The sequence below is a fragment of the Engystomops pustulosus genome, chromosome 4, assembly GCF_040894005.1.
Source record: "Engystomops pustulosus chromosome 4, aEngPut4.maternal, whole genome shotgun sequence".
Classification (NCBI taxonomy): domain Eukaryota; kingdom Metazoa; phylum Chordata; class Amphibia; order Anura; family Leptodactylidae; genus Engystomops; species Engystomops pustulosus.
This window is the reverse complement of record NC_092414.1, coordinates 110,032,657-110,044,862: the sequence shown is the minus strand read 5'-3', so window position 1 is coordinate 110,044,862 and position 12,206 is coordinate 110,032,657. Positions and strand designations below refer to the sequence as shown.

At 41.4% G+C, this 12,206-nt stretch overlaps 1 protein-coding gene across 3 annotated transcripts in view; it reads right to left on the bottom strand.

The window, feature by feature from the left end:
- Positions 1–432: 432 nt before the first annotated feature.
- The window catches only part of TUBGCP6 (tubulin gamma complex component 6), a 34,478-nt gene continuing 22,704 nt past the window's right edge, over positions 433–12,206 (bottom strand). For all 3 annotated transcript variants that reach the window (XM_072147055.1, XM_072147053.1, XM_072147054.1), the window contains exons 22-26: positions 10,907–11,101; positions 7,937–8,069; positions 2,748–2,961; positions 1,943–2,142; positions 433–1,749 (exon numbers count right to left, since the gene is read on the bottom strand). In XM_072147055.1, coding sequence (XP_072003156.1) covers positions 1,658–1,749; positions 1,943–2,142; positions 2,748–2,961; positions 7,937–8,069; positions 10,907–11,101 — 834 coding nt within the window. In that variant the 3' untranslated portion in view covers positions 433–1,657. The remainder of the gene's footprint in view (positions 1,750–1,942; positions 2,143–2,747; positions 2,962–7,936; positions 8,070–10,906; positions 11,102–12,206) is intronic.

Sequence of the window (12,206 nt, the reverse complement as noted above, 5' to 3'; positions counted from 1 at the left end):
GAGTGAAAAATGGAAGTGAAAAAACTAAAAAGGGCCAGGTCGTTAAGGGATTAATGCAAACTGGCTGCATCCTTAAGGGATTACAGATGAAATATATAAACAGCTGAAGACCACAATGGCACACTACCATTTTTCACATCATTATGCTATCCATGATTTTTGCATGCTTTCTATGTGTCTATTCACATGCCCCTGACCTGCAAATTTATTTCCTCATCTGTGGCCCAAGTATTTTTATAGAAGTCCATTAGCCTGCACAAAGAAAAAGTATAGATATAATCATCTTTATTTATATAGCAGACTAGATGTAGCTCCCGACATAACTGTTCTTGACTATAACAAAATAGAATGGTTTAACAAAAAATATTTTTTATATGTATCTATAGACTGTCAATAACAGTCTGTTAAAAAAAAAAAAAAAAGTGACAGTTTCAGTCTCTGGCATTCTCATTCCAGTGACGGTCACTGACCGTCCCATTTGTATAAGCTTTTTGACTGTCTCCTAATGAAACTTTGTCTATGTAGAGATTTATCAGAAGTGTCAGAGCAGAACTGCTCTAGGATCAATCGGACAACCAAGGGTAAAAAGTACCCTAGGGGGTATGAAAAAATGGTAAATAAAATAAAAAAATTAGGCCCTATCCACCCCTCGTCGTTCCATCAGATTAATGGCGCAGACGGCACATGACCGTTTTGCTCCATTAATCTCTATGGGGCTGCCAGAGATTGCCAAGCGCAGCGCTCGGCAATTTCTGAGCATGTAAATATAAATAAACCGTAAAAATCATAAACAAAATAGGTATCACCACATCCCAAAATGCCTGATCAATCAAAATATAATGCCGGATTTTAAAGGCTTTTAACCCCATAACGGAAAATTGATTGAGGATTTTAGTGTAAATATTTATGCTCGATTTTAAGTTTTTAACATTTGGTCCATCAATCCACACCTGTATCCAGGGATCAAGGTCCAGTAAGTCCTCTTCAGGCGCACCTCCCTGCAAGGAGCTCTGTGTCTTACTAGGATACTCCTGAGCATCCTTTTCGTGCAAGTGGCTTATAAATTATACACAAAGTTTCTTATAATTTACATAATAAAATAAGACTGCATATAATTTGGAGAAAATGGGGTCCGTGTCTAAACATTATTCATTTTTGCAGAATATCAAGTGTTCACATTTTAAACATCCTTTTTTATGTAATGAAGAGTCATTTCTGCTAGAGCAGATTTTTTTTCTTAAACCATTTTGGGAACCTTACAACTGTTATTATTTACACTACAATGATTCCCTAATACAACCTGCCATGACATTTTTTGTAGGACTGCACGGCACTCCAATCAGAGTAGGTAGGGTGCTCAAGTAGGATAACCAATCCATACAAAAGTCATAATATTAAAGACAGACTTTGCATTTCAACATAAGGCAGGTCATGTAAAAGTAATTGATTTCACCAATTATCTTTACATTGCATTTCAACATAAGGTGTGCCAAGCCTTTCTTTAATGTTAACACTGCCATGACAGACTTGAGAGCCAAGCAAATCTAGTAATAAATCATACAAAAACTTTTGGAAAAAAACCCCCTGTTTTTATATTTAAAAAAACAACTTTATTTTATACATCTATTATGCACAAATTACAGGGAAGCCTCTTTGTTCAGTTCTCTTTGTAGTAACTATTGAAGTTAATCCGCAGTAAGAAATCTTCCAGATGTGGTTGATATCCTCGATTTACAAGCTTGGTTACCACTGTAACAAATGGTAAATAGTTGAATTATCCATAGAAATGCATTTCTGTTTAGAAACTGTCAAGTAGTATCACAATAACAGATCCTGCATGCCAGACTTTCAAACATAAATTGAACAGAATCTATGTGACAGGCTAAACAACTTCCCCAAATCCCGTTGACACAATGGGAATAAAGTATAAATATAGACTTACCTTCAAATAGAAAATCGGAGTAATACTTAAAGGTGTCATAGGACTGCTGCATCAGCCCATAGTTGGGATGGCTCGCCATCTGCTTTTCCTTGTCACATATCCATGACTGTGAGATTAACTGTGTCCGGAATTTCAGAATGAGACTAAAGATGCTGTGGATGACGTTCATTAATGGGGAAGCTTTCTCCGTCAGCAGTCCTCTGGAGGACAAACAAATGATAAGTAGGCTGCAGAAAACACTCGGACAACCTTCACATGGGTTTTTGTTGTATATTTGCTATATGGACTGTACCCTAAATATCTGTAAATAGACAACACACCGGGTATAAAATAATATTCTTCTGTAGCTGAATCCTCATACTAAGATTCTGTCAGATACCAGCTGTACAGTACAATACCTGACCAATGTGTTTCAGGTCTAAGTAGCTTTTAGTAATGCTATGAAGAATCAATAAAGAAGCATACATTTTGTAGAAGATGCTAGATTCTCTGGTTTTGCATTGTTGACAGTGTACCTACACATCTGGCTACAGAGGAGAGTTGGAGTTTCATTATTTTCCTCTGATATATGTCTGTACCAAACAAATAGTAACTAAGAAAATTACAAGAAAAGTGAAAGGGTTTTTAGAAAACTTGGGCTCTCCAAACGGTGGACCGTAGAATGCAGGGAATTTATGGCAAAATGTTTTCTTGTGGTCAGAAAACCACCTTGTATATTGTGTAATGTTTGTCTTTCATCAAGAAAACTTCTCCTGAATATGGTGAATTTAAATTAAAAACTCAAATGAGATTGTTTGGATACTACCTAAAAAGTGCCTTATTTAGGTATTCAGAGTGTGTCTTGCGGATCTCCTCCAGGTTGCTGACCGTTCCAAGTTTGTTTCTGAATTCACTCCAAGTGACGTGCAGAATTTGGTTAGCAATGTAACCTTGAATGACCTTCACAAAGTGCTGCATTTCATGGCGATAGAGCTGAAGTTGCCGATATTGGACGGAGCTAGAGGCTTGATTCACTAGAGCTGTATACAATGAAAAAATATACAATTAATGAAACAATGGAATTAACTCATATTTACTGAGGGTGGAGGTCCCTAATTTACTTGCTTGTTGCGTCCATCAGGGGGTGACCTCGCTTTTGTTTTTGCATTCCAGGTGTGTATAAGCAGGCGGTGGAGCCAAGAGACGCTCAGGTAACATAGGCTGGAGCACCTCTGACTTATCCGAATAATTTTTATAAAGTGTCTTTTAAAAGAATGACTATATGCCTAGATATAACAAAAGCGAGATAAGCCCCTGATGGACGTAATGAGCAAGTAAGTTTGGGACATCTACCATCAATAGATCTGATGGTGGTAGATGTCCTTTAAGGGGCCAGTCTAATTTCTGACACATTGTGGTGCAATTCTGAAAATGGAATATGATGGCACTGATTTAGTCTTATTCCACATAGAAAATGGACAGATACTGTGATACATCTATATTATAGATCTATAATGGTAGTTACAATGTATTTGATTAAAATGACCTTACTCTCGTACCCCTCTTTTATCCTGCAAATACCCAGGATGTATTAGAGCAGGGGTCAGGAACCTTTTTGGCTGAGAGAGCCATGAACACCACATCTTTTGAAGTGTAATTCTGCAAGAGCCATACAATATGCACAGTAGATAGGAAGCCACAGCAAATACCTCCTTGTAGACCGTTATCCCCATCACATGCCCCCAGGCTCCATTAGATAGGTATCCACAGCACATGCTTCCCCAGTAGATAGCTAGTGCCAGCACATACTTGCCACCATCAGATAGGTAGTCACAGCAAAAAGGAAAAAAAAAAGGGAATACTCACCTACCTGCTTTCCCTTCAGCGTCTTCTCATAACTCCCGCGCTCTTCTCTATGACCCAGACACCACTGCCATTGTTGCTTGGGTCATAGAGAAGAGTGGATGCGGCTCTACTCCATGACACAGGTGCAGTCACCTAAGCAATGGTGCAGCGATGGCACCTTGGTCACACAAAGGACGCAGGCAGTGGTAACACTGCATCCAGTGATCATCGATGTGTGTCTTAGATGTACAGACTGACGACCATTATTAAACAAGGATTTGTCTGAGAGCCAGATACAGCCATCAAAAGAGCATGGATCCATTAGTAGAGAATTAGGATGATCACTAGCACAATTGTGACTGTAGCTAGACACTTGATTAAACAAGCACAGGGGCGATATGTGTGGGGCTCTTGACCAGCCTGCCTCTCATCCTTCATTTCCACGCTTTCCGTGGACGGCCTTCTGCCATTGCAGATGATTGCAGATTCTGCCTTTATCATTTTACATCTACTACATCTGCTATGTATAAATATTTCATCAGTTGCGTGTTATTAAAAAAATGTACCTGTGTGAAGAGAATGTCCTATAAATGTAGCCATGTTGTCCGAGATGGTAGTCATTGGATACGACCATTGCTGCACTTCGACAACAGTGGCCAGGCGTCCTATTGAATCATTGGATACGAGTTTTTCCGATCCCGGGTGTTAGTGCCGGGTCTGGGCTGTGATTTCACAGCCCGACACCGGCACTTTAATAACCCGGTGTCCCGAAAACTTCTTCTGACGCGGCGCCGTAGAAAGGCGTCGCGTCAGAAGAAGTACCCTTAATGACCGCCGTAAAAAGCCGATAGGGCGGTCATTAAGGGGTTAAGAACCTCCCAGACTGCTGACGTAGATGCTGATCCCTCGTTATGAGAAAGTCCTGGATATATGTGGCGTAAGCACCCCCACAATTTAGTAAATGTATCCAAAATGGATTAATTTTCTCAATCCCCCGAGTGTCTTCTACTTTGATCAAGGAGCAGAGTGACCAGAAGTGGTGAATGGTCTGATATGAATCTAGGCAAGTATGTAACATCAGTAACATATGGGAGAACGGTGTGTGTACCTAAGGGAAGGTCTAATCGTGACAGAGAGCCGTGGGAGCTGGAGTAGCATGAATATTGCCTGTCCTGAGGGTGGCGCAAGCGCCATATGTCGCACCAGCCCACCTCCTCTAAAAATATAGCCAGTGAGGTTGTTTGCTGTGTCGATGTTGTCCCTCTGGCACTAAATTTGTCCAAATCTGGTGAGAGAGAGTTGTTATAATCCCCTACTGCAAGAACAGGGAACTGGGGAGATGAAGACACAAACACGTTCTTCAGAACCTCACAATTACATGGTGGTGGAATATAGATTGCTACAATGATAACGGGTATCCTGTAAATAGAGCAGTATTGACATCCGAAACAGCCCTCAGAATCCACCTGAGTGGAGTAACATTCATAAGGGATATTCCTGGGTATGAGTATGCTCAACCCTCTTGCGTGAGTGGAGTAAGTGGAATGATAAGAAGTGGCTTTCCAAGCCCTGTTTAATAGGGTGGTGCTGTCTGAAGTTAGGTGGGTTTCAAGCAAACAGGCCACTACTGGAGCCTGCGCTTGTATTGTGGAGAAGAGCGCATATCTTTTATTTGCGTATCCCAGGCCCCTTACGTTCCACGCTGATGCTCTAACTTGACCCGCCATGGATATCTAGAAAACATATAGCTATGAGCGAGCAAACTAACCAACAGGAGACATATACAGGACTTTCACCCTGTTGAGGCACCAGACCAAGAGACCAACGACGAAGTCGTCGCTTTATGTCTTAAAAGTGTGCTCTTCATTTCTGCATTCCTGCAGAAAAGTCAGGGAAAAAAAAAATCTTCTGACCTCCAATGATGAGGTTGTCCTGATTTCTAGCTTGCCGTAGAATGTTAACCCTGTCACGGAAATGTATCCTCATTAGCACCGGCCTTGGAGCGCTCCCTGGCGGCGGAGCTCTTGTAGGCACTCTGAGAGCGCGTTCTATTGCAAATAACGGTGTAAGTGCGTTGTCACTGAATTTTTCTCTCATCCAAGATTCAGAAAAGTCCACTTCATGCATGCCCTCAGCCTTTTCCGGCACCCCCACGAAAAGCAGATTGTTTCTTCGCAGCCTGTTTTCAATGTCCTCAGATTTGTCTAGCAACATGGACACATTGGGGCAGATTTATCAAGCTGTCTGAAAGTCAGAATATTTCTAGTTGCCCATGGCAACCAATCGCAGCTCAGCTTTCATTTTACCAGTGCTCATGAATATTTTAAAGGGGAGCTGTGATTGGTTGCCATGGGCAACTGGAAATATTCTGACTTTCAGACAGCTTGATAAATCTGCCCCATTGTTTATCATTCTTTGTAAGTTCCGTTTTACAGGGGGCAGATTATCCTCCAATACGCTTACACCGTCTTCCACCGCATGTATTCTTTCCTTAACTTTACGGATGTCATGACGGATGATTTTCACATCCTCCTCTTTCAGCCCTCTAAAATGGGTGTTCATGGTTAGCAGAGCTGAGCCGCAGTGTGAAATTGCAGAGAATAGATCCTTTAGAGTAGGTTCTTCTGGTGCGTCAATAAGGCCTTGTAGAGCAGCAAACTGAGTGCCATCAAGGGGGGCCACTGGTATACAAGGCTGTGGCCTACTAGTGTTGGCTGCACTTGGGATATCGGTGGGGTTCCCCAATGGGGTATCAAAAGTTCGGGGCAATGGGGCATCGCCCTTTATCGCATCCTCCGATATTTGGGGTGCCAGGGCTGAGGGACTCACTGTCAGATCCGAGCTGGCCTATTTCTCCAGGCGCACGGCCACCTCCTGCTGCTGGTTTCCCACCATGGCGCCATGGTTTTTTTGCGGGGACAGGCGGACCAGCAGGTCTCGCGCCCTTCTCCCGCTCTGTTTTCCGGGTGCCCATCATACTAGATATGCTGGGGATGTCTGGGGACTTGATCCGGAGGTGCTCAGTAGTTTTTGTGAGCCGAGGAGCAGGCAAGGATGATAAGACCAGGATCTGCTGCAGGAGCTGTGGTGAGGTGCGTCCACTCACATCGCTGGCTAAGCCACGCCCCCCGGGGTAGCTCTTAAAGGACACCTGTCATCAGGTCTTTGTCACTTGTCCTGTCACTACTACCTTTTGGAGCAGCTCACAAGGATCCACCCCAGCCTTTATCTAGTCAATTCATACATTAATCATTATAAAATCATCTACTCTTTATTATGTAAATAAGGCTGGTCACATGGTCAGAGGCAGTGATGTCACCCCTGTCCCCCCTCCCCTCTCATCCCCCCCTGCTCATGTCTGTGTGTAATGTATAGTAAAGCATAGTGTGCTGCATCTGCTGACATGCTGCATCCTCCTATACACATGTGAGAGACACAGACATCAGATGACTCATTGGACATTTTACAGGTCATTTGCATACAGCTTTAGGACCTCATTGCTTAGGTTTAGAGGCATGTAGAGGGACAATGAAGGGATAGAGGCAATGCTTTCTAATGGCAGTTTATGAAAATAAATTTAGTTTAGGGGGGTTATTTTGCTAGTATTTAGTTATTTTACAGAGAATCCAAAAAAATAAAAATTCTTGCCAATTGCTCTCTTCTTTATTACCACCATAGGGAACTGCCTCCCCCACATTACATTATACACACTTCTGATTTCACAGGGTCTAAAATTGCATACACTTTAGTTATCAGATCAGTTCCTCGTTCCCAGTAGTTACCCAGAACATAAAAGAATCAGATTAGCCTTTGCTGCGTTATATATGGGACATTAATTGTACAACATGTCCATTTTTTTTCAAAACCCCTGATATTCCATTAATCCATTCTATTATTATAAATGTTTATTCTATATTTATGGAAAGGAATTGTACTTCCTCCCAGGATCCTCCCCCAATCAATGCCCATTTCAGCTGACAGTTTCCATAAAGTTTCTTAGGTGTTCCCGCTATAGTACCTGTGCTATGTTGTGATACTTCTGATCTTTGAATCTACTTGCCTCAGGTGAGCTTTATCTTTCCAATCCATCTTTCCTCCCATCTGGGAAACTCCCATCATTATGACTTTACAAGGTTAATTAAAAAATAGTCAAATTGGGCAAATTGTTACCTGTTCGTTTTAAATGAAACCAAACATCTCTCAGGGTCCAAACCATGTGTTTCAATTGGAGGAGAAAAGAGAAGATCTTGTTGTACTTGTTAATGCAGGCATCAGTTATGACAATGTTTAGTGGCCAATCCACCTGCAGAAGAGCAGACACAGATCATGTACAATTATCAACGCATAATATAATTTCATACTGTAGTCATGACACAAGGGATCAGACATTTCTTATACACCTCATCACTAATTGTATCAAGGCCACAAGGCACCTTCTTCATTTCGGATTGTAAAAAGAGTGATTATGACCAGTATAACATCAATACCCCATAATACATGGATATCATCACAATTTATTCCTGCTCATTGGTATAACCCAACGCAAAGGATCAGCACAATATTCAGGAGTAAGAATTAACTGTGGAAAATTGATTCTTTTCCAAACAGACAATACTTATACAAACGCTTTGGTAAAAGACGCATTGAAGAACACAGCAGTCTCTCCCAGTCGTTCTGTCCAAAGATAACAGAAGGCACCTAATGCAAACGTTTTCATTTCAAATCTATTTGTACTTTTTAATATTAAAGGGGTATTCGTATCTGGGAATTCACTTTAAATTACATTCATTTGCAATATGTAAACATTTCTTTAATTGGAGGTTATTAAAAAAAATGTTCCTGTGTGAAGATAATTTCTCATAAATGTAGTCATGTTGTCCCTTAGAAACGAGATAGCTTTCTCAGATACGACCACCTCACCCTCTGGCAGTGGTGGCCAGATATGTGCTACTGACCCCATTCTGACCTCCTGGCTTCAGAAATCATTACCACAGGACGGCTGTGGGACATGTAGTAACTCCCAGACATTTCATATACAAAAACTTTGTTTCTTTGTGCAATCCGTCCAGCAGAGGTGGCCGTATCCAAGGACACAGTCTTGTTTCTATGGGAGCATATGTCAGGTATCAGGTAGTGTCAGGTATGCCCCTCTCAGGGGCGTAACTTTAGGGGGTGCAGAGGTTGCGATCGCACCTGGGCCCAAGAGGTTTAGGGGGCCCTTATGGTGTCACTTTCCCACATGAGAAGACTATTACCATAAACCATACATTATAGTCGGGCGCCTGGCACAGACTTTGCACTGGGATCCGACAGCTTCTAGTTACGCCACTGGCCCCTCTGCTTTATCATTAACCCCTTCAAAAATTAAATCACAATTTACATATGAAAGCATACAAAGAAAAATCCCATTTTGATGGGAAAACATTTTTCAGAACTCCACCATTAGCATTGTGTTCTAACCATAGACACAATAGGGCTCATTTACTAAGGGTCCGCGGAGCTCATTTTCGTCGAGTTTCCCGGCGATTTCTGTTTTGCGCCGCATTTAACAGGGGACTTTGCCGCACCGGCTTGCACGAGACACAAATTGGGGGGGTGGGCCTTCAGACAACCCGACGGATTCGGACTATGCGCGGGATTTAACATTTCAAATTGTGTAGCAAGACACGCATTTACAAGCAGCGGAAGAAGATGAACTCCGGCGGACCTCGTCAGGGAAGCGACGGATGGAGGAAATCGGGTGCACGAGCTTCGTGAATAGCGCCGTACTTCATCTTCGTCGGACCGCCCGGATTGGGGACCGCGACAGGAGCAGTTAAGTAAATTTGCCCCAATATATCTTTCAATATTTATTTATTGAAACATTTTTAACTTTTTCTTTTGTATTTTTATTATTCTCTCAAAATATTTCATTTTAACCATATCTAAGACTTCTTTTCCCAAATACACACATTGGAAAAAAAAAATGTACATTTTTAAAAATTATTCTTTTTTCACCAATAGGAGAACAGATATATAGAATGCTAAAATTTACAACTATATGCCTATTTGCTATTCCCATTCATATTTCTAGGACACTCCAGATCAGCTTGCTCTTTTTAAATAATTCCCACTATTTCTTTCACCCAAACATATGTTTTAAAGCAATAGAGGGCAAAAACTGTATTTTAAAATTACCCACTGTGTTTGTGATTTTTACTGTTTATTTATATTTAGATCAGTTCTGGGGAAAGGGGGATGATTTGAATTTTTATGTTTTTTTATTATTATTTTTTAACTTTTTTTTTTTAATTTTTACTATTTTTCAGACTCCCTGGAGTACTTTAACCCAAGGTTGTCCATACGATCCTATCATATACTGCCATACTACAGTATGGCAGTATTTGGGGATTTTACTCCTCATTCATTACAATGTGCTGATAGCACATTTTAATGAATAGGTTAACACAAAGTAGCCTCAGGTCTTCGGAAGACCCAAGACTGTCACGGGGAGCGACAATCCTCTGATTCGTCGGCGCCATTCAGCGGGAAAGCACCCTGCAATATGCAGCAAAGACTTACCGGCTATGGAGCCCGTGAACCCTCTCCATGCACCCGCACCCGGCATGTGACGTAGTATTACGTCATATGTCGGTGAGGGGTTAAAAGAGGGGATACAAGTTTGGCACGCTCTTCTGATTTTATACTGAAGTTCTTTTTAACATTAACTTTCTGAGTATAATTACTAAAAGTACAGAAATTTCAAGTAAAAACCGTCCGCGCTGTGTGAAAGTGCTGTGTTACATGACTGGTTCGGTAAAAGACAATAGAAAGGGGGATATTTATCAGGACTTTTGCGATTCTGTGTGATATGTGATATGAGGCCGGAGCCTCTTGATGTATCTGACTGGGCCAGTGTAGCCGCAGGGGTTATTATATGCCGGCAAACTAATTGGGGTATACCAGTGAGCCAGGAAAAAAAATGTTTTTGCCGATATTCCTGTGGAACCTAAGGGACTGGTTTGTATAATAATAATAATTCTTTGTTTATATACCGCACACAGATTACGCAGCGCTGCACAGAGCTTGCCTATGTTTTTCTACCATTAATACCTACATAGGAACAGGGATTCACATTGTATAAAGAGTACATTTCTTTACCTTGTATCGTAATTCCAAGGAGTTTAATGTATCAGGGGATGTAGGTGTGAACACTTCTGGGATGTACTTAAGTGCAAAAGAAAGATTTGAGGCAAGATGAGAGTCTCCATGTAGACTATACTGCAGAGCTTTGTTCAATATAGAATTCAGAACCAAGGGAGTGAAGAGCTCACCGAGCGCCTGACCCGACACAAGCTGGAAAACAAAAGGGAGAAACATAAAGGGCCACTGCCATCTCTGCCTGCTATAGGGGTAGTGTAATAATCATCTACCCTTTATCATCCTAGACATATTTAAGACAATAAATATACAAGTAAGTCTGCTACACTGCAATATATTACAATAAAACTTTGCCACAGGAGACGACAAATCACCCATAGGCATAATCATAAATCATAGGTCAGGGCTAGAGTGCAGCTTAATTGTATGAGCTCAGCCACAGAAACTTCATGTAAATTGAACTGTATGATACTAAAGCCAAATTCAATCATATGTTGGGGCTTTGTTGGGTTGACACACTCTGTTCTAGGAGAGCACAGCCATAACTAAAAACAGAAGGTGGACTGTTCACTATAGACTTTCATGTATCTTCCATAACGCATCCATTATTTATAGCAGGATAGTGGACCGAATTCCTGCCTTCAATCCTGAAAGTTGTTACCTGACTTTTTCATTGAAACAATCATCAGCTATTGCACACTATGGTGACATGTGGTTCTACACTCTGGGAATGTGGCATTGTGCAGGGCAGTCATAGAAGTCATCCTGGCTGGATGCCCTTTCATCCTCAGGCTGGTTACATCACCACAAACCACATCCATGCATTCCCATGTACTGGCTTGTGTGTCATCTGAACACTGCACAGAAACTGGATACTTCGGAGATCCTGATGATGTATCTGGCCTGCTGGATGCCAATACGGCAGGAAAGGGAATGTTTCGAGGGACTGTTCTAGAGAGCACCTCCTCATCATTGTTATGCAAGTAATAGAAAGTTACTTTTCCAACAAAAAGTAGAAGATTATCACTGGGTCTCTCCTGGGAAGCAGGTAAGGGGGACCCAATTCCTAAATACAGATTTTTTTTCCACTAAATCCAGTTGCAATGTTTTTTTCCCCAGCTATTATTGCAATACTGTGTTTTTAACTTAACTACACTTTTACTGGACCTTTACACTATTTCTGGCTATAACATGACTTATATACTGCATTTGCTAGGAACATTTCACTGAGTTACTGGATGAAGACGTGGAGAGATTACATTTCCAATGCAATTTACTCTCCCAAAAATTGCAGCAATAG